This window comes from Pyxicephalus adspersus, chromosome 2 (assembly GCF_032062135.1).
Source record: "Pyxicephalus adspersus chromosome 2, UCB_Pads_2.0, whole genome shotgun sequence".
Classification (NCBI taxonomy): Eukaryota; Metazoa; Chordata; class Amphibia; order Anura; family Pyxicephalidae; genus Pyxicephalus; species Pyxicephalus adspersus.
The window spans coordinates 18,030,194-18,057,591 of record NC_092859.1 but is presented as its reverse complement, the minus strand read 5'-3'; the positions used below and the strand labels follow the sequence as shown (position 1 = coordinate 18,057,591).

Genomic DNA, 27,398 nt, shown 5'->3' with positions numbered 1-27,398 from the left:
AATTAATATTCAGTGTTGCACCAAATCTATACAAGGTTCACCTGTCATAATAGACAAGTGCTCAAAGCCAAGTTCATACATTTAACATCACGGAACAAAAAATTCTGAATCTGCCACATTTCAACATTCGTCTTCTTCAGAAGATAGTGAGATACATGTTCTATAATAATTTTTATTAGTGTGGGGGTCAAAGCCAGAGGGTGCAGCAGAAGATGATGTCAGACATTTGGGAACATAGCCCAAAGCTGCACAGGCAACAGGGTTTACATGGCTGACCAGTATCCTAAAATCAAAGAAGTATTAAAAGTGGACCTAAACTCAACTTTTTTACTTAACATAAAAGGGTGAACAACCCTTATATATAAGTAAAAATTGACTTTTAAAGTGTAACACACTTAAAAATAAAAAAAAAATCTGTGGCGATCAAGACGATGAATCAGAGCGCAGAGCCTCCCGGGATACCTACGTCATGCACCCTGGGAGGCTATGGCTGCTCCTTCTGTGCAGAATTCTTCCTATCTCTGGCAAGCGCAGAAAGAGCAAGTTTCCACTCCAGGGAAAGAGATGCTAGTCATGCACAATGAGATGGGCTCTCTTTTTCCTAACTTTGCAGCGGGTTAAGTCACCTGATCTCACACACCTGCGCCGTGTGAGATCTAGTGACGTAGCAAGAAGACTGAAGATGGCGGTACACCTGTACAAGGAAGAATTCCAGGACGGCGCAGGAGCGGCTCGTGGAATAGTCCAGAGCCGTCGAGGGATATGCGAGAATAAAGTGCTGCTTTAAGACTTATTTTTTACGTTACTTAGCATGCATTTGCTTAACACAAAAATTAGATCTGGATAATAGGCCCACAACCTTGCCACCAAGACCACATGATTAAGGTGCATAGCTTGTCAAAGAGGCTTACTATAAATTACAGAAGTTTACAACCAAACAGTACAAAGACCCTTCATGTAATTAGGCACACGGACACGCCATGCGCATTGGTGACATTCTAGTGATACCATCTGCAATTGGGCAATCATAAGCTGTGAAACAATTTATGGTGACTGAGTTTTCCCCAATGCTCCAGCAGGAATGGCAAGTTTAAGATAAGCACCAACTCTGTTGACACATTGCCAAAAGAGAAGAAATATTTCAAAACAAGGCAGCATAGAAGGTGTATAGCCTGGGGTAAGGAGCTAAAAATACACATCTACTAAAAATAAAAAAAAATCTCACATATTTCATAAACACAATTGCTGCGTAAACTCACCTTTGAGTTGAAAAACCTTTTAATGATCCCTTCTCCTGTCTCTTTCCTTTTCTCATCCGCCGACACTTCATAGTTTGCCTGTGATAGGAACAAATGACATAAGATTGATGGACAAGGTCTTCATACATGGATGACATGAGACCAGGAAAGCCACACCGGTGATTATCAAAACCTTGCTGAGTCTGCAATGCTCTTGGATATTTAGATCTTGATGTGAATTTAAAATTCACATTCACATAGGGAGGCATTGTAAAATAAAGTAAAGTATTCCCATGTTTGGAAAAGGCTTTGAAAAATATTTAAAATATGAACATTAGCCAATGACCTGCAGTGTTACTTTTCCTTATTGGCTGTCGATATTTCCGCCTTCTCCCCTCTAAGCACATAAGTCATTAAACATTTGACTGCTTTGCCACCTAACTGACAGTCTGTGAGTAAATTCCTATACAAAGAGTTAGCAGATCCCTGGCACTACAGCATTATGGGACATGTAATTCTATTTTGAAGAAATCAGGCAGCAGTCCACAGCTGTTAGTAATATCTGCAGAACAGAAACAGATAGGATTCTTTAAAAACGTTTTCTAAAATTTTCCAAAATATGTGCTGGGAAGAAAATTAGGGTTTTACTCTGAAGCTATACTTTCCTATTGTTCAGGAAGTTTCTTTGAATTTCTATCAGAATGGGAAGTGTTATACTGGAAGCAAACAATCTGACTTCTTTTCAGGTACTGGGTGCTTAGGGGGTATACAGTAGGAGGGCAAAAAATAAGTTCAGTGATGCTCATCAATAGGAAAATGACAGGTGACACAAAGCTAATATAATGCATGATAGGTTTACATACGGTAGTAGGGTTATGTGCACAACGCACACATTTCAAACTCAATACCAATTCCTATATAGTCAATACATTTAGGCAGTACAGTGGCTCAGAAGTTAGCACTCTGGCTTTTGCAGTGCCTCGTCCCAAGTTGGAATTTTGGCCAGGACACTATCTGCATGGAGTTTGCAGGTTCTCCCTGTGTTTGCGTGGGTTTCCTCCGAGTACTCCGGTTTCCTCCCACATTCCAAAAACATGCAGTTAGGTTATTTGGATTCCCCCAAAATTGACCTTAGACCGCAATAAAGATATAGGACTATGGTAGGGACATTAGATTGTGAGCTCCTTTGATCAACAGTTAGTGACATGACTGTGGACCTTGTGCAGCATTGCATAATATGATGTCGCTATTTAAATACTGTGCAATAATAATAATAAGCATTTTAAATAGAAAACAGTTACATAATATCAGAATATATGTTCTTGCAGACTGTAAGCTGCATTATATCTAATAGTGAATGCAAACCCTTGCTTTTGTTCTATATTGTTCCCAAGGAATAGCGATAAAGAGCTTTTTAAATATCGTCCCACCAGTCTTTGCTGCTTTGGAATAGGAAAGCAAAAGCTTGCTTTACTAAGCTGGTCACAGCAAAATAAGGCCTAGAAAGTCAGTAATGGGGCAAGGATAAGCTCAGGGAGACCACAGACATAAACTCAGTCTATCACTTTTTTGTGCAAAACTTTAAAAGCTTAGGGCAGTGCTTATTGATCTTTTTAACATGGGAAAACCCTTGAAAAAACCTTCAGGTCTTCAGGGAACCCCTCCTATAATTACTATATGCACAGCTCACAGTACATTATTGTGGGGCTCAGTAAGAACAATGCCACCCTTACAGATAGCCAAAAAGATCATTGGTATCAGTTCTACTGACCTGACAAACTTATTGCTCATTGAGGAACCAAAGGATTCCACAGAACCCTGGTATAGGTGTTTATAACCTAGTTCTAAACCTAAACTTTAAGTTTAACTTCATGTCCACCTTGATAATCTCCTTACCACCGAGTCAAGGAAGTGGATGCATTTCAGGAGGTGTTCCCTTGTTTCACAGAATTGACGGAAGAGAAGTCGCCCAATCGGCTGCTTCTCGCAGAGGCTGGTGTAGTCCCTTTCTGTAAAGGAAAAAAAGAAAACCCAATAAGAACAAAGTGATTTTTTTTTATGGCATAAATGTTATTTGTGATCATTTTTGTTTCATATATAGGATAAGTGATCTTGTGATTGGATACAAAAAAGACCGGAAACAAGAGACAACAGAACTTCAAGTATGCAATGGGGAGCCCACAATCCCAGGAGAAAATGATAATCCTTACATCAGACCCTACTGAATAGTCAGAGACTCGCAGTACAACGCAGACTCATCCTTATTGACCAAGTCACCCAATACCCAACTAGAGTGCGGGAACTGGGAGACGATCCCACGGTGTAACACAATAATTCTGTATTAGTGCTTTGCCACCTAACTGACAGTCTGTGAGTAAATTCCTATACAAAGAGTTAGCAGATCCCTGGCACTACAGCATTATGGGACATGTAATTCTATTTTGAAGAAATCAGGCAGCAGTCCACAGCTGTTAGTAATATCTGCAGAACAGAAACAGATAGGATTCTTTAAAAACGTTTTCTAAAATTTTCCAAAATATGTGCTGGGAAGAAAATTAGGGTTTTACTCTGAAGCTATACTTTCCTATTGTTCAGGAAGTTTCTTTGAATTTCTATCAGAATGGGAAGTGTTATACTGGAAGCAAACAATCTGACTTCTTTTCAGGTACTGGGTGCTTAGGGGGTATACAGTAGGAGGGCAAAAAATAAGTTCAGTGATGCTCATCAATAGGAAAATGACAGGTGACACAAAGCTAATATAATGCATGATAGGTTTACATACGGTAGTAGGGTTATGTGCACAACGCACACATTTCAAACTCAATACCAATTCCTATATAGTCAATACATTTAGGCAGTACAGTGGCTCAGAAGTTAGCACTCTGGCTTTTGCAGTGCCTCGTCCCAAGTTGGAATTTTGGCCAGGACACTATCTGCATGGAGTTTGCAGGTTCTCCCTGTGTTTGCGTGGGTTTCCTCCGAGTACTCCGGTTTCCTCCCACATTCCAAAAACATGCAGTTAGGTTATTTGGATTCCCCCAAAATTGACCTTAGACCGCAATAAAGATATAGGACTATGGTAGGGACATTAGATTGTGAGCTCCTTTGATCAACAGTTAGTGACATGACTGTGGACCTTGTGCAGCATTGCATAATATGATGTCGCTATTTAAATACTGTGCAATAATAATAATAAGCATTTAAAATAGAAAACAGTTACATAATATCAGAATATATGTTCTTGCAGACTGTAAGCTGCATTATATCTAATAGTGAATGCAAACCCTTGCTTTTGTTCTATATTGTTCCCAAGGAATAGCGATAAAGAGCTTTTTAAATATCGTCCCACCAGTCTTTGCTGCTTTGGAATAGGAAAGCAAAAGCTTGCTTTACTAAGCTGGTCACAGCAAAATAAGGCCTAGAAAGTCAGTAATGGGGCAAGGATAAGCTCAGGGAGACCACAGACATAAACTCAGTCTATCACTTTTTTGTGCAAAACTTTAAAAGCTTAGGGCAGTGCTTATTGATCTTTTTAACATGGGAAAACCCTTGAAAAAACCTTCAGGTCTTCAGGGAACCCCTCCTATAATTACTATATGCACAGCTCACAGTACATTATTGTGGGGCTCAGTAAGAACAATGCCACCCTTACAGATAGCCAAAAAGATCATTGGTATCAGTTCTACTGACCTGACAAACTTATTGCTCATTGAGGAACCAGAGGATTCCACAGAACCCTGGTATAGGTGTTTATAACCTAGTTCTAAACCTAAACTTTAAGTTTAACTTCATGTCCACCTTGATAATCTCCTTACCACCGAGTCAAGGAAGTGGATGCATTTCAGGAGGTGTTCCCTTGTTTCACAGAATTGACGGAAGAGAAGTCGCCCAATCGGCTGCTTCTCGCAGAGGCTGGTGTAGTCCCTTTCTGTAAAGGAAAAAAAGAAAACCCAATAAGAACAAAGTGATTTTTTTTTATGGCATAAATGTTATTTGTGATCATTTTTGTTTCATATATAGGATAAGTGATCTTGTGATTGGATACAAAAAAGACCAGAAATAAGAGACAACAGAACTTCAAGTATGCAATGGGGAGCCCACAATCCCAGGAGAAAATGATAATCCTTACATCAGACCCTACTGAATAGTCAGAGACTCGCAGTACAACGCAGACTCATCCTTATTGACCAAGTCACCCAATACCCAACTAGAGTGCGGGAACTGGGAGACGATCCCACGGTGTAACACAATAATTCTGTATTAGCATCGGCCCCAGAGAGCTCCAAACTGCAGATGAACATTTAACGCTTTAAATGGGGTTTACAAGACGACAGGCAGGTGCTCACTGCCATAAAGAGATTTCGGCTAATGTCATTATAGCATGGAGACCACGTGCCTGAGAATATAAAAAACCTTTAAAGTTAAAGTAAATATCATATTTTGTTTTTTTTGTGAACCAATAGGTTTAATGGAAAAGACCCATTCTGCAGTCTCAGCTTTGTCATGCAGCAGTCCTTGGTAATATCTGGTATTTTTGGGAGTATTTTTTGAGAACCATGTGATCCCTTCCTCACATGAGGCTGTGTTCTGCATCTCAGGTACCAATCTTCCAAGGTCAATGACCCTGTGTGGACAATATGTTGCTCTCTAAATTGAGTTAAGGTCGTCTCGTTTCCAGTTTCATGATTCTAACAATTTAGCCCCTTTTAGCCGGGTGCACCACCTGGCACATTTCAGTAACGACCTGGCTGTTTTTGGGTGGTTACTAACATTTGGGTCACAATACAGGGACTGCCACCCACCTAAAATTTCTTCCAACCCAGCTTAAATAAATGTCTGGGTTGAGCACTGCACCCCTTAAAGATATCCCAAAGTGTTTACTACAATTTCCACCAATCCTAAACAAGATGGCTGATGTCCTTGACCTCCATGCTGTGATTGGTAGAATCCAGTGACCCAGAAGGCCAATTAAGTTTACAGAAAAAATGAACAAAAATGAAAATGCGTAAAAAAAATTAAAATGGGAGGGAGGTTTCACCAGTAAAACAACAGCCGAGTATTACATGCCAGGCCAAATATAGAATTATAAATATATAAGTGTTTAGATTTTTGAGCATATTTAGTAAAGTCATCTAGCAATAGAGCCTGGGCAGTGTGCCAGAATGTCATGAAAGACAAAACACAACAAGAACTGAGAACATTTCATTAGATCTCAGCGCCCAGACAAGGAGAGAAGATATTCTGCAAAATAGCATTGAAAGTTTCCCAGGATACTAAATCAAGTCCAGACCATCACCAATCACGGTTTATTTCATTATTGGGATAGAGCATTGCAGGTTAAAAACCCAAACAAGTTTTTGTGCTTTCGTTTTGTTCACCTTGAAGGATTACTCATCATTGTTTTTTTTTTTTGCATACTGAATAATGGGCATGTAAAAAATTAATTCCTACTATATATAAAAGGGCCCGACAACCCTTTTATTCAAAGTAAAATTTTTGTTTGTGTTTTTTTCAACTGCAACACCCTTAATTCTTGATGGCCTAGCACAGAGCCTCCCGGGGGATACCTACGTCACGCATCCCAGGAGGCTCTTGCTCTTTTCATCAATAGAAAAAAAAATCCCGATCTCACGCATGAGCAGTCTAAGTCACCTGATCTCGCGCCTACGCAGTGCGAGATTGAGTGACGCAGGGAGAAAAACCCAGAAGAAAGGAGATTGTCAGCACCTGGCCGAAAACGGATACCGGGACAATGCAGGACCCGATGGAAGAAACCTCCTGATGGATTGACTGATCTGAGGGGTTAAAGGTAAGCATGCTTTTTTTGTTTTGGGTTTACTTCCACTTTAAGTTGGTGTTTCTTAATTATTTAGCATGGGGAGCCCTAGAAATAATTTTCAGGGAAGCCTTTCTTAAATCAATATATCCACAGATCATAATATATTAGTGTGGTGGTCAGTAGGAAGAATGCTTCTTACATTGCTGGCCATTGGGAAGAATATCACCCTTACAGATCTTGGTTTCACAAATTGACCTGAGAAGTCTAAACTGCTCAAGGAACCCCTAGAAACCTCTGGACGATCCCTGGGGATCCATGGAACCCTGGTCAAAAACCAATCCCCTAAGTGGAAGACATCCAGTTTGCCAGTGCATGGTGTAAAATATAGAAATGTCATTTAAAAACATATTTAGTTTACACTTCCTTTTTTTGTTTTTGCATCTTGGGGCTGCTGATCTGCTGTATTTCTCAGCCAATTCATGTCTTCATGTCCATATCCCCCCTTCTATTGTGTGATACCCCCAGCTCCTAGATTGTAAGATCTGTCTGTCATTTACAACTCCTATTGAATGTACAGCACTGCGTAATATGTAGGTGCTATATGAATCCTGTATATAAATAATATTATTAATACATGCTTCCTCTCAAATAGCAATTTAATGGAATCTCTGAAAATTCCCAATCATTTGACCGTTCATATGTGTTTGTCCAGCGATCACAGACAAGTAGATGTACCCATCACCTGTGCAATCTGGCAGATTGTTGTAACTGTGAACAGTGCACAGAGCACTAAACCCAGAAGTTATAGCTGGAGTTATGATGTCTCTGGTTATCTCATCTGGAGAAATCATTGCTTTCATTCATCATTTTGAATGTGGCACGTTGTACATCAATGGCCAATTAAATCGCCCAATACAGTCTATTTGGAAACCGGATTGATCCTCCATCTGATTATAAACAAGACCGGCCATTGGATTTTATTCATAGTGTATGCGAGTTGAGTGAAGTAACACACAAAACAATGTCATACTATAATAAAAAAAAAAAAAAAAGCAGAACAAGCAACTCCTAAAATAATCCAGTGAATCCTTTACAATGACTCAAACGTTCACTCTTGGCATGTACCACGGTGAGCAACCCCCTGCATATGATCCCACAGCCCGACCTCTACAGAACAATGTATCTGCGTGTAAACTTACCCAACTGCTTTCGCAGGTCTTCGCACTGGCTGATATGTGGAAATTTTAGGATTTCCTTCCATTTTTTACTCCTCCCTTTCCTTTTGCCACCTCCGCCTGAAATTCAGAAAAACAATGTTAATTTAAATGATAAACACGCACCTAATCAGAACACACAAGAATTAGGAAATGTAACATTTGCAGAGTGTCAGAAGTCAGAATAGAACACCCGGCTACAAAGCGAGTGAGATACAATGGTTATAACAGGGTGTGGATTCATGTCATGATGAAGAATAAATATGCAGTCATCCAGAGTTGTTAAAGTTTCCTGCACGGTAATATAAAGAAGTTTATTTGTATGCAGCTGATTGGCTGCTTGCTACAAATGTGTCAAATGAACTGAACCGGGCAGATTGATGGGTGCATGGCAATTTTGGCAATATCAGGAAGGTATTGATCAATTACTTGGATGTACAACCACTGACCAGGGTATAGCCCAGTCTTCTAGTCATCCCACTGGGCTATAGTGAATGGATATTTGTTTTCTGTAGGTAAAACCAAACTGAACCATCAGCAATTATTTCTTTTGCTTCTAGATCCTTCTGAAATGAATCATTCACATATATAAACACCTATTCTTCAATAAAATGAAGGGGTTGCTCTCTGCAGAATAGCAGATTATGTTTCAACATTTGGTGATATAGACGTATATCCAGCAATGTGGAGGCATTGGAAGAACGCAGCTCGTTTGCCCCCTAACTGTATAAATGAAGCAAGATTGAAGTTCATCTGCGGGTCCTACTATTACCCTATGTGGTTTGTTTTAAAACTTCTCTACATCAGAGCCCAAATGATCCTTTTAACAGATTATTTCACTTTTTGATGTTAGTCTCTTCCTGAAGCAGCAGAGTCTGCGAAACGCGTGGAAAAGGAGACAGAAATTGGGCAGTACAGTGGTTCAGAGGTTGGCACTCTGGTCCCAGGTTCATATCCTGGCCAGGACACTATCTGCATGGAGTTTGCAGGTTCTCCCTGTGTTTGCTTGGGTTTCCTCCCACATTCCAAAAACATGCAGTTATTGGTTTCTCCCCAAAAAAGACTGTATTAAAGATAGAGCTCCCCTGACGGACAGCTATGGACTTTGTAAAGCGCTGCGTAATATGTGCCTCTATATAATTACTGTAATAATAATTTGTATATAAACACACACATTTGGGAAAGATAAAGGATTTATATCATGTTTTAATATTTAAAACAATTATGATTTTATTGATTAATTAGTGTATATATGTATATCAAATGAAAAGGTGCCTTGAAAGTCCATGTAGATATGCAAAGGCTTTGTTACAATCTGGATGTGGAAAAACAAATAATTTTGGTAAATTTTAGGTTGAGGATTCGTTCACTGGTTCTAAGAAAAAGAATTATAAATATGTTTAAATTAAAAAATAAAAAAATGATTTAATTACCACTTTCCCTGCAACAACCTTGTGATTGGACAGTAAAGGAGAAAAGTAAGTTAAATTGTTTATTTTCATAGCTATCTAGAAATCAGATTCAACTGTAAGAATGTAAATGTTGCTAAACATAAACCAGGAAATTAAAGAAAAAAAAAAGGGATAAGGAATCCCTCATCTGACTTATTCAGTACTATTATACATGCAGAATGGATTTACTGCTATTCAAGTCTATGCACAACAATGGCTATCCATGGCACAACAGTTCTAGAAAACAATGTTGCAGCCCTGTATTTACTACCTGGTAATTATGAAATATTCATTTGCCATAATTAATAGATAAAAAAAGTCCCCAGTATAATAAAATATATGCATAAACACTGCAAAATCAGTAAAAGAAAGAAATGAGCCTTTATCAGCCAATCAGAATTCAGAACCAAATCCAAACTGGTCAATAAGTTGCTCCCCGTCGTTCTTTGTGTTGTGTGACCAACAAAGACCCCCAAAGTGAATTCCCAATCAAGCTTACATTCTTCAGATGGCATCTCGGAGTGAAAAGAGTTAAGCGCAGGCACCAGTCCAGGCTTTTGTGTGTTTACGGCACCTTTCGTGGTAATCTTGGCACAGGTCAGGCTCGTACTGTTTATTTTTATTTAATTGGCCTACTGAAGGTAAATATTAAATAAAGAAATCAAATTCAACAGTCGGTAAAAAGTCTGATTGTGTTATCATAACACAAATGTTTCCTTCTGGAACGGAGACAGGGCTCATGACACAAAATGCACACGGTTGCCAAAATCAGCAACGCAGCGACCAGACTGCATAGAGTAGGGGAGACGTGGACCTGACAGAAAGGGAATGTGGAGGGGCTATCATAAGCGAGCAATCAGATCCCAGCATGGCTTTCTGCTACAAAGATGAACGTTAAAGTCTGATTGGCTGAGCAGCATAATTCTATATTCATATGGAATATAAAAACTGCATATTTAGTATTATATTGAAATATATACAGAATTCCACATTTTTAGGCCCTTCCTATTTAGCCATAGCCAGGGAGTTCATCAATTCCCGGCTTCGACCCATTTTGGAGTTTTTGTGAACAGTATGTGGGGGTTGTACCCATGATAGCTCCTGGAGGCCAATGGTAAACAATAAATAGATATGCAATAGAACAATGGATATGTATGCGAATAATGCAACAAAAAAAAGAAAAAAAGTTTGTAATAGGTCAAAAGAGCACTGGAAACCTCTCTTGCCTGCTATGGGGCTTCTAAGTTACACTCCTAAAGCGTCTACATTTTAAGAAATCTTTGCAGGATACAAAAAAAACAATTATATAAATGGGAGACCGAATAGGAAACTCATTATATTCACAACAGACTTCATTTGAAGAAGTGTCTGAAGGATTACACATGTAATGGGAGACAATGTGGCTATGAAATGGAACCATAGACACTTCTATAAATGAGGACAAGTGTGCAAGAAAGGAAACCTGACCACATCGAGGCATGAAATGTAACAGCGGTCGCAGCACGACACACGCTCTCTGCGGACAATACACCACAATGAGCGTAATTACAGGTTACACCCTGGATGGAAGAGACCACAGTGTATATTAGGGGTTATGGTACGGAAAGGAGGGAGGAAACGGGCAACCACAACACATATTGGTGATTATAGTATGGTCTCGGGAACACAGCGTGTAATATGACAGAAGACAATACAAAGTGGTAATAAAGCAATGAATGCAGAACTAGACAGAAGATATGTATATTATAGATTATAGAGCACAAAGATCGCAACTAAAGGAAAAAAAATAAAAAATAGATGATGGTGCCCTGGGATGGAATGGGAACAAGTGAAAAAATCTCTTCCAAGTAAGGTAAATCTTCCTTTCCAGTTGTCTCTAGAACAAACCTCATACAGAAGAATTACCCTAGATTCCTACTAAAGTGCCAACCATGTTGGCAATCTTGAATTTTCAAGGTCACCAGGTCACCAGGACAAGAAAAGAAATCAATCCTTCCAGAATGGAATGCAGAAGCAATAAAAGAACTATATTCTAACCTTTACAACTTTCTAAAATAGAAAGGTAAAATTTAATCATGGTTTGATACACCTTGATTACATAAGTTGATGCAATGGTGGAGAGGTTTATAACTGCATCAAGTCGTTGTTGACCCAAGAAGCCGTTCCCATTAGACCCAGAAAAAAAAAAGCTGTTTTTCAACACAGCACTTGAAATCAAAATATATTCATGCAAAAACATTGCATAATCAGGTAAGAATGTGAAAAATTAAGAGTGGGTTAACCAATAATTTGCTGCAGCCCGATTTCTGATAGCAGTTGTACATCTCTTATAATAATTATAGAATAAAAGCACATGGTACCCCTAGAAGGTATTTTTAAGGTTTTTGCCAAAAAACTTCTATGCAGAAATACTGCAACTCAACACACTGGACAAGTTCCAGTTCAATTTTTTTCTATTTTTGGTAGGCATACCAGACATAGGAGAGAGATATGCTGGGTGTCTTGATGATCCTTGGTGCTAATGAGAGCTGCTGACCGATGCATACTTATTTCTGTCAGTGGCATGTTTATGTTTATGTATGTACATAAACTGAGTGATCCCTTATGACCGAGCCAGGTCGCTAGCATTTTCTGCCCACCTAACAGCTTCAATGAAAAGAATTCCCTGCAAGAGAGATCTACAGGCTGCCATATTTGACTCTTCCTTCGGATAAGGGAAGAAAACCAACTTGGATCTCAAGTAGACACAGGCAACCCCAATATTTCTTAGTATGGTTCCCTAACTCAACTCTGCATTGCACATCAGGAAACAAACTCTTAATTTTGCTATCCCGAAAAAAAATAGTACTATTATAAAGCTGGAAATAAAAATCACCAAATATATCCAAAGTGATCAGAATTCAAAGTTGACCTTCTCTGGATAAGACTCTAGCCCTGCCCCGGTCAACAGTGGGGGAAACCATTGAAAAAACATCCAGGTTTTCAGGTAAACTCTGCAATAATTACTAAAATGTTTGCTCACACGGGACGTACCAAAAAAATGCACTTTGTGATGACTTTTTCCATAATATATATAAATATATGTACCTGGAACTCAAGGCAATAAATCAATCAGCCGTTATTATCACATGTACATATTCTACAAAGGGACATTTTTTGCTGTAAAAGATGCACATGCATAAATTAGGTTTCATTTATTTACAGTTTCCAATACAAACTAATGAAAACAAGCAGATATTTGCAGAATATTAAAAGCTGCTTATAGCAAAGTCACAGATCAGCATAAATAGGAAAAGAAGCGATTTTAGAGAGATAAACTGGGGGGTTAAATCAGATTTTACTTGGCATGGAGTTGAAAGGCCAGATGGCATAGAACCTACCATTATTATGCCAGACACAACTCCCTATAATCTACAAAAGCCACACATCATCTATATTATCTGTGCTCATGGTGTTTTCTGAAGCTCACGTGGATGATAATGAGCTAATGGCTAAAAACTTCCAAACTGGTTGTTGTGTCAAATAAAACACCATATGTCTGATTGTAGAATGCCACAACAATCGAGGTGCAGAACAGTTAATAGTAAGGTGACTGGAAAAAGAAGAAAGATCCATATATGAGAACGGGTCAGTAGCTTCTTGTGATCCTAGCACCATTGCTAGCCAGGTCACGGATCTCTGTGAAGATGGCAATACAATAAATCTGTATGGGCAATTTTTAATAGCTCCCAAATCCAATGGTATGGGGTAAAAGGCATGCAAGGAGATCTGCTGCCAGCTTTGTTATAACTAACTAGGCAATTCTGATCTTGCAATCGTTTGGGGTTTGAGACCCCAGAACCATGCGGAGGAGGCCTATTGGTAAATTTACTTTTGATTCAGATAATCCAATGTTGGGTTGATGATGAGATGTCTTCCATCTTGTGTACAGAAAGAAAGGTGCACTCATATGAGCCAGACTCCTTCCCCTTCTAAAATCACTTACAGTACAGGGGAGGGACACAACATGCCCATATAGAATAGAATTATATTCACCCTACATCCATCTTTGGCCCATGGGTCACCTAGGAAAGGATGTCACTGCCCTTACAAGAGGAGACTCAATGCAGAAAGTGGTGATGATACACCCCATTGATGCTGCTGATGGGTATATAAGACAAGCAAATTTCTAAAGTCTACATAGAACTTTCTTTACTCTTTGCCTACACCTGAACAGAGCAATGGGGTGCAGGAAAAAGTGACTATATGGTACCAGACGGCACAGGGATCTCTTGAAAACCATATCCCTAGACCATCCTCATAGAATACCATATCTCGATGTGTAATACACATGTTATAGCTCTGTACTTGGTTCAGCTTTAAGAATGGAGAGATCTAGAGAAATGTCTGGGTGGAATGTGTAATACATCTACAGCATAAATGTTGAATGGATCCCTTAGGAGATTTTGGAATGTAAGAGCTGGACCAGATAGAAGAACACAACATTCTGTACAATGATGAAGGGCCTGGCGTCCATCCTTTCCTGCAATTCTGAATGAGTTCTGGAAATCTGCTTGTGAAAAGGATCTGGATTTATAGCGTGCGCCTACAATGAACCATATTAAGTTACGCGTGTGTAACTACAGTTTATCTATGAAGGGGGATTAACTTTTTCCAACAACGCCTCTGTGCTGTAACTACAGACCCGCTTTATCCTGCCGATCGTCTATGCAGGAATCAATCAGGTAGCTGGAGTAGCTCTTGGAAGAATGACTAGCTCATTTCATTTTCTTATCCAATTTTTTAAATAATTTTAATTTATCTAACTGATCTTGTTCTACCCCTTTAATCCAGCTGTCTCCTGGCGGAGCCATAGGTCCTTTTTCAGCAGGAAGCCCCCTTTACCCAGCACTACATGGCATTCATGCACCATTCTGTGCAGCCGTGCTGCAAGTTTATGATAATGCAACCCCAAGGTAGGCAGGTCCATGACAGCCGGAGTTCACAAAAGTGATCCAAGTGACATCGGACGTCATTCTTCTAGAAGCAGGAGCCCTGTTTACGCATAAGCCAGCTTTCTCCAATTGGCAGCTTCATATCAAAAGTAAATATGCTCATTTTTAAGCAGGAAGATATGACAAGTGAGCTTTAGTAGTAAGTAAATGTTGATATTTTAGCACATTTGGAACAAATAAAAACATTCAGAACATCTCTGAAGTATATCAAGGTGATTACTGAAAAATAGCTTTTATTGTGCCGTATATCCAACGTGCTCTGTGCTGCACAAGTTTTGTGCAAGTTTTTAGCCTTGTCCCATTCATCTATGCTCTACAGAACTTCCCCTTCCTATGGTATGGAAAAGAAAACAGATGGTGGTGTGTCCCTTAACACTGTGACCCTTACTGTCCTAAGGTAACACCATTGATCTTAGGTACAGTATAGTGTAGGCTGTACTTTCCTAAAACCACTAATCTAATGAAACCTAATCCCCACTGCTACACCCCTTAAGCTCACTTACCTGCCCATGATGGCAGCAGCCAATGTTTAAATTGGGTGCTAAATCCAGAGTTCTCCCCAGCGCCTTTTAGCTGGGTGCACCACCTTGCACTTTTCAGTAACCAGCCAGTTGTTTTTGGGTGGTTACAATACAGGGGCTGCCACCTGCCTACACTTCCTTTACCATCCAGCTTAAAAAAAATTCTGTGTTAAACTCTCTAAATCTTTTCTGTAGCTGGGCTATATAACACCCTATGGCACCCAGTTGAATCATTAGCTGGCCAGAGGGTTTAAAGTAAACCAATATGGCTCTGGAAATCCTTGACTACAGCCAAGCTACCAGCCAGGTTACCCCATCACTATCCACATATCGGATTCCCTCCTATACACCAAACCTAAGATACCACTGATAAAGCTACGGGTTGCCTTTACAAAGGATTGTAAATAGCTATGTATCAAGTTCCTAAAATTTTATTAAGAGAAAACTGTAACATCAGAAAGAAATAGTAAGTAGTTCTACTGGATTATTAAATCTTTTTTTTTTTTTTTGCAAACTGAAAACAGCAAAGATAACAGATAATATCTGACATTTAGAAATTAACTGTAAATACATTGTGACTGATAAGAAATATGATGAAGGATTTGATGAGTCTGGCTTGTTTTCTTTAGAAGTTTTCTTATACAAGCGGAAGCCTGTATGTGCATAGCCTTAAAGTGACTATCATAAAGAAGTACGAAGGCCACCATTACCATTGGTTTCATTCTATACCTGTAGGGGTATATCTACAATTTAGAATTATCTACAATTCAGGGCAATATTTTGATGGGGACCCTAGCAACCTGCTATCTCATGGTCAAAGGTTTAAACCTGACATTGTAAAAAATGAACCATTGCCTGCCAATAAAAAAATGTATATTTTTATATTAGTAACGATTACTACTCAAAAAGCTAAAACCACTACAAACACTCCACATTTTCATTTTATTTGCAGGTTAATGTTGAATAAGAACTTCACCTGATTGATCTTTTTTCAAAACATTTCCACTTCCTGTAACTAACAAAACCTGTTTGGGTGCTACTCACCCCCCACCAGCCATTGCAGACCAGAAAAGCCCCGGGGCTAAGAATCTGAAAGAAATGTTGAACATGGATCATGGAGGTTGTATGAGAATGTAAAACCATGGAGATTCACCACTGCCTGGACAGGAAACTCTAACATCTAATAAAATACAATCCTTACATATGCTAAAAGGATACCTGTGCCTTCAGGGCAGGAAGAAAATTGCCCAAACAGGCAACTGAATTACCCAGATTTAAGCCATCTTAACCAACATTGGAGTTGGGTTTAGATTAGCATTTTTTTTGTTTTCACCATGGCGTTTACTGACCCTGGGCACGTAATTATTATTGTTATCCAGTATTATATATATATTTATATAGCGCCTACATATTACTCAGAGCTGTACAAAATCCGTAGTCATGTCACTAGCTGTCCCTGAAAGGTGCTTAACAATATAACGTCCCTACCATAGTCATGTCATTACCACAGTGGGTGTTCAACTAAGAATTTTTTTTTAAGCTGGGTGGGAAGAAGCCCCGAATCTGTAGTAACCACCCAAAAACATCCGCGTGGTCACTGAAATGTGCTGGGTGGTGCACCGAGGGCTGGGGAGAACATTGACCACAGTCTAATTCTGGAAGGAAAGTCGATTAACATAAATGCATGTTTGGAGGGAAACCCACACAAACATCGGGAGGACCTACAAACTCCATGCAGATAGTGTCCTGGCCGGGATACGAACCTGTGACCTAGGCTGCAAAGAGTGCTGAGCCACCGTGCTGCCCACCTAATCTCAAATACTAGATGTCTGGAAACAATCGCAACTTGTCACTCCTAAAAATCTACAGGCAGCTGTAAGAGCAGATCAATTCTTTTTATGATTTAAATGGCACCATCTATAGTATATAGAGGTGGTAGAAATGGCTACCTGACGCATGCTGCACACAAAAAAGAATCACATGACAACTCTGCCACCTCCTACTGTCTATCAAATGAAAGATAATGAAATAATTTGGAGGAACACACATTCGCTCTTTCTTCCCTTTTCAACTGTTCTGTGTGTACAGCACTCACTTTGGTATGTCACGGGAAATCTGAAAAGATTGTTTCCAGAGATAATTATCTGACGTCTGATGTCTGTAAGGCACTAGCTTAGAACAAACAAGCTTAACTCAAAGAGTCAAGAAGGTTTGGATCTGACTTCTAGCTGGGGTAGCAGCAAAGTTATACGCACATGTCCGTTTTCAGCTGAGACAAGTATGACCATTCGTGTGTCCCCGACGTAGATTCCCAAGTGGATTAATGAAAAAACGATCAGGAATGACTATAGTTCACCCCTATCAAGAAGAGAACAATGGGGTGCCACTTGCTCGTCCTCCCCTTCCACTTTCCATAGAACAGAATGGTGCTGTGTGTACAATGCATGTTCATTCACAGTGTTCGATCAAGAAATTTTTTCCAAGCTGGGTTTGAAGAAATTGTAGGCGAGTGGTAGCCCCTGTATTGTAAAAACAGGCGGGTGGTTACTGAAAAGCGCCAGGGGGTGCACCCAGCTGAAAGGGTCTAGGGAGAACACTTGAAGATCACTTCCAGCAATCAAGTCCATCAGACCTCTGTAGGAGGCTTTAGTAAATTGTAATGTGCTCAGGACAAATACAAAACTATACACCGACAAAACAATAGCTGCCCCTCTCATGTTTTTCTGCCATCAGTCTTTTCAATTTGCACGACCTAAGTTATCCTACTTCCACCATGCAGATTTAGCAATCTCCAAATAAATTGTTACAAATTAGGCAGCCATACCAGGCCTCCAAAAACGACACAGAACACAACAGAAAGTTGAACCCAAGTTACACGCATTTGTCAGCAAAAACTTCAGAGAATTCAGATCGAAGCGCCACAGGAAAAGCAGAGAAAGTAAAAATCTGCCCCTGCTGCACTCATTTAATGCCGGTGACGTCTCGTGACAAGGAAGAGAATGGCGAGATGTAACAAGGTGCCTGTTTATATAATCTTATCTTCGGAGATTAGAGACATGGTCCAAATAACACAAGTGTTTAAAAATAACAGTACTGACGGCATCAAACATATCACAAGTCAGTTCAGAGGAAACAAGCCTGTCTGCCCACCCCCACAGGAAAATAAGAAATTTGCATTTTATGGTACTTATTTATTATTAATATTGGGTTGGTATTGAGGTATAGCTAAAAACAAATCATACTTGACTTCTCTAATGGAAAAAAAAAATCTACATATGTGTTGTAATAAAACTTATGTGTGGTTTGGTTTAAGTTGCTTTGGCTTGCTTCACGGGTTGTTCCAAGATGTGAGAGTGGAATAGAGTTGCTTTTAGGCTATGTTATTAGGGCGTTTATTATGGATTGCTATAGAGAGACCCTAAAGTGGAATTAAAGTCATCAGGCTGGGCTTTATTACAGGCGATATTCATTCTGCAATTAGCATCCTTACCTGCCTGATCTCTCAAAATTTGCTAAGCTGCGCATGCGTAAGTGATACGCAACACATCCCGGGTTCTTGCAGGTGCCGGGACTAAATTTTGTGCCTGCATATGACTTACGTTATGCCAGCCTGGCCAATAAGGATGGCCTAGGATTGAAACGAGGCAGAGAAGAAGGGAGAAGATGGCAGCACCTACCACATAACGGGAGCAGGCGAGTATACACTTGGTTAAGTACCTCTTTAAAGCTCGGAATTTTCACTTTACAAAAAAGGGTAGACAACACTTAAAAGAAACAAACAAAATTTCTACTAAGTGCAAAAAAAAAAAGGGGTGCAGCACCGCCCCCTAATTCTCGATTGTATAGGAGATCAAGAATTAATCAATAAATACCTATGTCACGCATCCCGGGATGCTCTTGGCTGCTCCTTCTACCCATGCCTGACCATCTTGGGCATGCACAGAAGGAGCCCTTTCATCAATAGGGAAAAAAATTGCAGATCCCACGCATGTGCAGTGGAATCTGCAAGTTTTTTCCCAATCTACGTAAAAAATCTCCCTGCACAGTGCAAGATCGAGTGAAGAAGAACACGGAAAAAGAGAGGAGAAGATGGCGGCTCCTGGCGCCAGGTCAAAGAGGGATATCGGGACAATGTGGAACCTGATGGAAGAAACCTCCCGACAGACAGACTGATCTGCAGGATTGAAAGTAAGTGTGATTTTATTGTTTTGGGTTAGTTTTGGGTTTACTTCCGCTCCAAGTCAGAAACAGGAACTTTTAGCATACCCTCCATTCCATTAAGAAATCTGCACGGCAAGCATGGACCAACAGTATTAACGCGGACGCTGAAAAAGGGTTCCACCAAAGCCACTCTGAAGTTTGTAAACCTTCTGATGCAAATCTCCTACTTTGAATGAAATTGGTCTAGAAAAAGGTGTTCATTGATGACTTGCTCATTCCTATGCCATCTGCTAGGCTACAAATAATCAATTCTAAATCAAATAAAAGAATCTTAGTTTGTCATAAAAAAAAAAAAAAAAAAAAAAAAAAGCGGCAAACATGTTTCAGGGTCTCATAGCTATCCTTCATCAGGGTTCGAAACATGAAATATATATATCAAATCATAAATAAACAGACATAGTGAAGGTGAAAAAGACTACATAATATCAATGTAAATCGAAATACATAAAAATATAAAAAAATGAATCTTAGGGGAAAAAATTTTAACACCATCTCATGCTATATAAAAGATTGCATGAGAATTTAAATTGATTAATAACCATTGACAAAACGTAGGAATAATACACATTCAAGAAGATTCACTTTAAATGCCAATTCATCTTTCACCAATTTCTCAAAACCTTACAATCGACACATCTTCTCCATTGAATTAACTTTTAGGTCTTGGGGATCCCCTGACAATTATATCAATATGCAAAGCTTGCTGTACATTTGAATGGTGGTCAATGGGAAAATGCTTCTTACATTGCTGGCCAGTGGGAAGAATTTCATCCTTACAGATAGCCAAAAAGATCATTTGTGTCACTTAAACTGACCTGAGAGGCACAGACTGCTCAATGCTTACGGAACCCCCAGCAACTTCTGCGGGGGAACCCTGGGGTTGGATGGAACCCTTGCTGAGAATCACCGTGCTATACTGATAAATTGAAGAGTATTTGTATTCTCTTTTATACTTGATAAATGATTATCAAATTAATGATCTGTTTTATACATTAGCAAGTAAACAGAACTAAATCTGTATAAAGCAGATGACGGACATTACAGCCAAAATGAAGGAGAATAATCTGTTACAAAGAGCATGAACTCTACAGTGTGCAAAATTGTATTTATCACCTCTAATCTACTGAACGTGAAAACCAGCAAATGCTCCAGAGCCGACCATGGAGAATAATGGAATCTGCCCAAGAAACTAAACCTAAAAATGGAAAGTCTTATTATTCTTTATTGCCAGGCACAGCACTTGTGCAGGATTTAGAGGATGGAGGTGGAAAAAAAAAACAGCATGAGTACAACAGTCCCCCTTGATGCATTCTGGTGGATCAATAAACGCTGAGTTTTCAACTCGGAAATTTTTTAGGCGGGTAACAGCTCTTGTATTGTGTCCCAACTCTTCAGTAACCAGCTGGGTGATTACTGAAAAGTGCCGGCTAAAAGAAGTTGGGGAGAACACTGGACCAAATGGGACAATCATTGTACCCCCTCCACATAGAACAGAATGACGATGTGTTTTCAGCGCTCGTTCATTCTAAAGTCATTGTAAATGACCACAAAAAATAGTTTCCAGCTACATAAACCTGATGTGTACATGGCACTAGGCAGTTGAACCACTGCAGTTCACTTCTATCAACCAGTCTTTAACACCTCTAAACTTTGTTTATTATTGAAACAAATTGGCGTGGTTGAATTCCCTTTTGGTACAGCCAGTTGCCTGCAGTGCCACTGTGGTGTGAATTTTTGGAACCCTCATGCAACGTTTCAGAGAGAAAACGCTTGTGCACACCAAATGTGGAAAAATTGCAACCACATACAGCCCCTGATTACTGATACAGAACTGAGTGACTCCCTCTCCAGAATTGAGATTACCATTTTTTATGCTTCTTGAGCATTTGCTGGACAATTTAAATATAAAATTAAACCAATTGAAAAGTAATAATCCGAGATCTGACCACTTACAAAGCTTTGAAGCCATTTCTAGCATTCACCCCCAATACCTGTAGAGTTTAATTAAAACTTTGCCCTCCATGAGCAGGGATAAAACAGAAGTCACGTGATATGAACAATTCACCTCTAAGGGGGACCTATGGACATTGAACCGCTCCATAGCTTGGCTGGAGCCAAATCTTGAACCAGTAAGCCAGTAATCATGAAGGCTTTTGGACATCTAACCAGTGCTTGGGAATTTGGTAGCTGCAGTTACGCCCCCAATGCAAAATATTTCAGCCCTGACATTATTTTCCATATACTGACCCCAATGAGTCCACTTTAAATATATTTAGAAAAAGCTTTAGCCTAAGATGGACATAAGCTGCACTGTGTGTGACCTGCAATGACGACCAGGTTAATATCTTGCCCAGAACACATAGTAGCCCCGTGTGAATAGATCCTTCACCGCAGCCAACCGATTCTGGGAAAGTAAGAAGGATCAGATACACACGGTAAAGTGAACAAAACTGCTAAATACACAGCAGAATAACTTTGGATTTGTGTTTTGGGAAGAAAGCACAGCAGGGAGCCAAACTTCAAAACAGGAGCCCATTCACATCTATGTGTTGTAATAATGGGCAACATTTTGGTAATGATTGTACCACAATGCCATCCTGATACCCTAACATGAGAATGCAATGCACCCCAACACTGCACTTAGGGGAAAAAACATTGTTCATGCCTGTTTCTGTCTGTATTGTGTGTCATGGACATTATGTGACCACAACATAACACTAAACTGTGACTGGGGAATGCAAACAGCTAAATACAGACTTTAAGGTCAGGAAAGCCTCATTAGATTCAGTGGTTCAACATACTAATGAGGACTTCTGTTTTCTTCCACTATTAGATTGACAGCACTGTGCAATGCAATAGAACTTGGCTGGCATGTTGCCCCTCACCTACCAGCCTTACAGGGTTAGTCCACCCAAAGAGATATGGTGATCTATATGATGTGATAGAGGGGGATAGTTTGGCAAAGGGTTTTCCAAGAACACAACAGTAACCTTATTGCAAGTATTTTTATAAATAAAACCATTCTGCAGGTATGCAGAACAAGTACAATGATACACCTGTGCCATACTGGCATCACCCACCGCGCCGGTGGCGCCCAACACAGCCCGACCATGCCCGGGGGCGCCCAAGTACTATAACAATGGTCTAGGGCCTAGGGTCTAAGGTTATAATTACTGCCCAATATAATTATAGCCTAGACTCTAGGCTATAATTATATTGGGCAGTAATTAAAGCCTTAGGGATATACAGACAAATTTTATTAATTTTAATAAACTATAAAGAATAAAATGATATATATAAAAAGGTCTATAAGGAAAAAGCAGCTGTGCATTACCCCAGCCACCTGCCCGACGCACATTCCTGCTGTTTCAGTGTTCTGTACAAACTGTTTAAACTTCTTTAACCAAAGCCCGTCATTAGCGGCCGTCTGTATATATTACTGTGTCACAGATGTTCAGTTACATGTAAACATTAGATGGCAAATTCTAATACCAAGAATAACCGACCTTTAAAATATAAGAATACGCAGCTTCCAGGCTCTCAGACAATGAAACATTCAGATTATAATCAATGAGAAATTGTCAGTGATACTGAACAACTTTAATGTCTGAGAAGCTGAGAATTGCTATCTTCCAGCTGCAGAAGAGCTCCTGCCTCCGATCCCTGGCATCTGGGTCTGTTCATGGCAGCTCCACAACAGAGTTGGGCTCTACATTGCATGGTGCCAATGCCAGCAGGGGACGGGGAAAAGGTTTTTGCATGTGTATTCTGCCAAAAACTTCTCCCTTCTGGTGACTTTTTTTCTTTAAGTCCGCACTGCTTCCTACCATAGTGCATCCTCCTGCCATCTGTTCTCACGTAAGTGGCATTTATACCCCCAGCCATCTACACAATGAAACAAAAACCCACAACATAGCTCCTGCCACTTTCTTGTATTGCTCCATGGTCTGGTTTCTGACACTCATGTCCCACTGTAGCATTCTACAGTAGTGCACTCTTTAATTTTGTCATGAACACACAATACCCTTGACAGGTACCATGTGATCTTTGCCTAGGATTTAGGTCATGTGATCAGAAATTGGAAGCAGAAATTGAAATATTACAACAAGCATGTACACCAAGAGCCCAGGGCTTTTTCACTGGGAATGGAAAGCATTGTCTGACGCCGATAATCAACCTTTATATTAAACAAGAGTGACAACCCTCCGATGATTTTACAGCAGCCACAATGGCGTCGTCATCCTCCCGGGATCAGGACAAAACAAATGGCAGAGATTCCATTTAACAAGTCCACTAACTTTAATTGCTTCACTTTAATCAATCCAAAGGATTACCAATAAACAAAGCCAGGTACACACAGAACATTTTCACTTCTAATTACATGATTGGATCTAAAGCAATTAACCAATCATAAGAGACCATTTTTTTGTGAAGTTGTGAATAGAGCGACAAGATGATAAACACAAGTTGTATTGTGTGTAAAATGAGTAAATTCATCTGATTGTAATCCAATTAGAGAGTCAATCACTTTCTATCCAAGGAGTTTGCACACAATTGTGCACTTTTGTAGACTTCCAGATGATGACAATATCAGTGAGATCCGTGCATAATTGTCAGTCATGTGTTTGACGATGACTTTACCACAACATGGTGTACAGAGACACAACCTATGTGTGTGCTATGGTGCTCAGACATTTGTCAGTCGCACCCCAAAGTGCATCTACAGTGCACCCTACCGGCTCATAGTGGGGTGAATGGGCCCTATAACCGCAGAAGGATCCACTTCTCAGAAAGCGTCAATCTGCGACATTGCGGAAAGTGAAGAAGAACGAGAGGAGACGACAATGGGAAGAAACCAAACCAGAGAGAGAGCTCTATGCCAAACCATCACTTTCTAATTACAAGTAACGCAATCAATCATTAAGATAATTGTAATACACAATGGTTGGGGGACAGTAAACCTGTCACCACCTCCAACACCTTCACAACACCATAATGCCAACACAAGTTCCCCATAGCCTCACCCGCCGCCCCAGGTCCCCCTTCGCCTCACGCACCCATGCCAGGTCCCCCTTGGCATAACGCACCCATGCCAGGTCCCCCTTGGCATAACGCACCCATGCCAGGTCCCCCTTCGCATAACGCACCCACGGCAGGTCCCCCTTCGCATAACGCACCCACGGCAGGTTCCCCGTGGCCTCACCCGCCCACCCCAGGTTCACCTAACGCACCCACCCCAGGTTGCCCATCGCCTCACCCACCGGCGCAGGTCCCCCATCGCCTCACCCGCTGCCCCAGGTCCCCCATCGCCTCACCCACCGGCGCCTCACCCGCCACCACAACTCCCATAGAATCAAATTCTTTCTCTTGCAAAGCAGCTATTGAATATCTCTGCTGGTTAAACACCTAAGAGACCCAGAGCAAATAAAAAGCCACCACTGGTGTAATAAAAAAGGGAAATCCCAGGAACAGATTGTGTAGAATGTGACCGGAGGAACTCCAACCCTGCTGCAGAAAGACAAAATACAATTGTTTTTAGGATTAGATGGTGATGTGAAGGGTTTAGCACCCCTATCAGGGTTATCCTATCATTAAAGATAATGACCCTGTCTATTGGCACAGGTGACCACTACCACTGAAAGGCAGATATCAATAATGTGAGTTGTCACAATCCAATGGGACACTTCCCATGACAATGGTCAGAAAGGGGATTTCCCTCACTTTGGAGAGATTACCTCTCACTTCCTGTTGGGATTAAAAAACGGGAAGTGTAGGGAAATCTTCCATTGGCACAGATAGTAATTAAACATCTGATAGGTATTCTAACTATTCGATGAGTAGTAGAGAGAGATGCAGAATCAATGAATGCAGAATGTTAGGAGATTGGGGGATAGCCAAAAACAAATTATAACAGTCATAATTTAAAAAAAAAAAAAAAAAGAAGAAACAGTGCCCTCCACTTGTGTGCCCCTATAGCTCTGGGGAGAGTTCTGCCCCCAATAATGCCATGACCTGGAGAAAGGGCAGAATGATTCACCAACGTGCGTTCTCTTTTTCGGCCAATCACAGAGCGCCTTCTATTACGTGATTGGCCAAGAGAAGAGGGACGCACTAGCTGCAGGTGAGTCGCCGGTCTCTTTGCAGGGGGGCAATTGTTTTTTTTTTTTTTAAATCTTTTAGTCATGGCTGGAGTTGTCCCTTAGGTTATAGAAGGCGTGTTTTGTTTTTCGGTTGTATCTTATGAAGAAAAGTTCCCAACCTTATGTCTTTTATAACGCAACCAATAAAGATCGATAAGTTTTGCTACAAAAATCTAAAAATCCAAACCAAACAATAGCAGACGCTGCACGGCGTCCTTACCTTCTCTGGCTTTCAGCAGCACCGTATTGGCCACAATATTCTCAAGCTCCATTATTTCCCAGATTCAAACGGGTCATTCAAAGCAGCGATCTCACCGACGTGGTCCCTCCAAAAATTTAAACCAGGAGACCAGCGGGCGACAATGCGGGGTTCCAGTTCATGTGCGAGTCACAGCCGACCCAACGATGGCGAAACCACCAAAGTGATCAATGGAGGGATGTGATCATGGGTTCCAATTGTCAATAAAGACAAAAAAATATAAAAAGATACAAAGTATCAAAGAGGGGAATGCTGAGCCCTTCAGTCAGCAATAGAAAGCATACAAAATAATCACAATTCATAAAATAGGAAGGGATGGGGGAGGGGGCTTCCAATATTGGGGGGTGCTGGATCCCACAATGGGGGTGCAGAGGTGGGGGATGTGCAGCTTCACAAAGATAAGTTATAAGGGGATGGGAGCCCCATATCCAGCCAGGGGCAGAAGGAGGAGGGTGGGGGTGTCTGGGGCAGCCCAGGACCGCTCACACTCAGCTATCAGGCGGTTATGGATCCGGGAAGCTCCCCGCTGATGCTCTCCGGGCCGGGGACACCCCACGCCTGATGATCCCCGGGGCAGCGGCAGCAGGAAGTAACATGGACCTGGAGGCTGGCTGAGGCTGAACGGCCCAGGGCGGGGCGGGGCTTAAGCTTTGACGTCACGTCGGGAGCTCGCAAGGGATGCTGGGAGTTGTAGGCAGGAGCGGTAAAGGTGTGAAGGGATATTCTCTGCTGTAATGGAGAAACACACCTAAAATATTAAAGAAGCACACCTAAAATAATAAAGAAACACACCTAAAATAATAAAGAAGAAATAAATTGAAAAATGCCTAAAACAAAACGAATCGACTAGAGCGCAGTGAATCGGTCTTTCATCGGGTCCCACGTCGTCCCGGCAACCGTCTCCAAGCCGGTGCACTGGGCGCCGCCATCTTCTTCTCTTCTTCCTCTTCTTCTTCCTACGTCGCCTAACCCAGACGCAAGATTGGGTGACATAGGTTGGAAAAAAAACCTGCCGATCTCACTGCGCATGCATGACAATAGCAAATTTTTCTTTTCTAACGAAAAGGCTCCTTCTGCGTATGCCTGTGATGCTCGGGCATGCGCAGGGGGAGCACCCAAGAGGCTCTTGGGATGTGTGACGTAGGTATACCGGGAGGCTTTGCGCTTCCATTCATCCTAGGCGATCGAGAATTAGCGGGCAGTGCTGCACCCTTTTATTTAAAAAAGAAAAAAAGAGTGTTGCACTTAAAAAACAAACAGAATTTTTACTTTACATAAAAGGTTTGTCTAACCTTTTATGTAAAGTGAAATTTCTGAGTTAATGTACGCTTTAATAGTCCAGGGACACTTGTTAATTCTGCTGGATGTCTCCTGTGCAGGTTAATGGAGTGCTCCAAAAATGTCTGCCATGATGATCCATATTATTATTCTTCATCTGCAACCCCTATTTAATGTACAGAGCTGCCTAATATGTTGGCAATATATAAATACCGCTTATTAATAATATTATTAACAATACATTTAATAATAAACAGGATTTATATAGCACCAACATATTACATAGTGCTGTACATTAAATAG

At 40.6% G+C, this 27,398-nt stretch overlaps 1 protein-coding gene across 1 annotated transcript in view; it reads right to left on the bottom strand.

The window, feature by feature from the left end:
- LOC140323037 (G protein-coupled receptor kinase 5-like) overlaps positions 1–26,443 on the bottom strand; it is a gene marked incomplete in the record, with an annotated part of 48,242 nt that extends 21,799 nt beyond the window's left edge. Inside the window, 4 exon segments of the mRNA XM_072399769.1 lie at positions 1,260–1,337; positions 5,054–5,166; positions 8,217–8,312; positions 25,779–26,443. Coding sequence (XP_072255870.1) covers positions 1,260–1,337; positions 5,054–5,166; positions 8,217–8,312; positions 25,779–25,830 — 339 coding nt within the window.
- Positions 26,444–27,398: the final 955 nt, after the last annotated feature.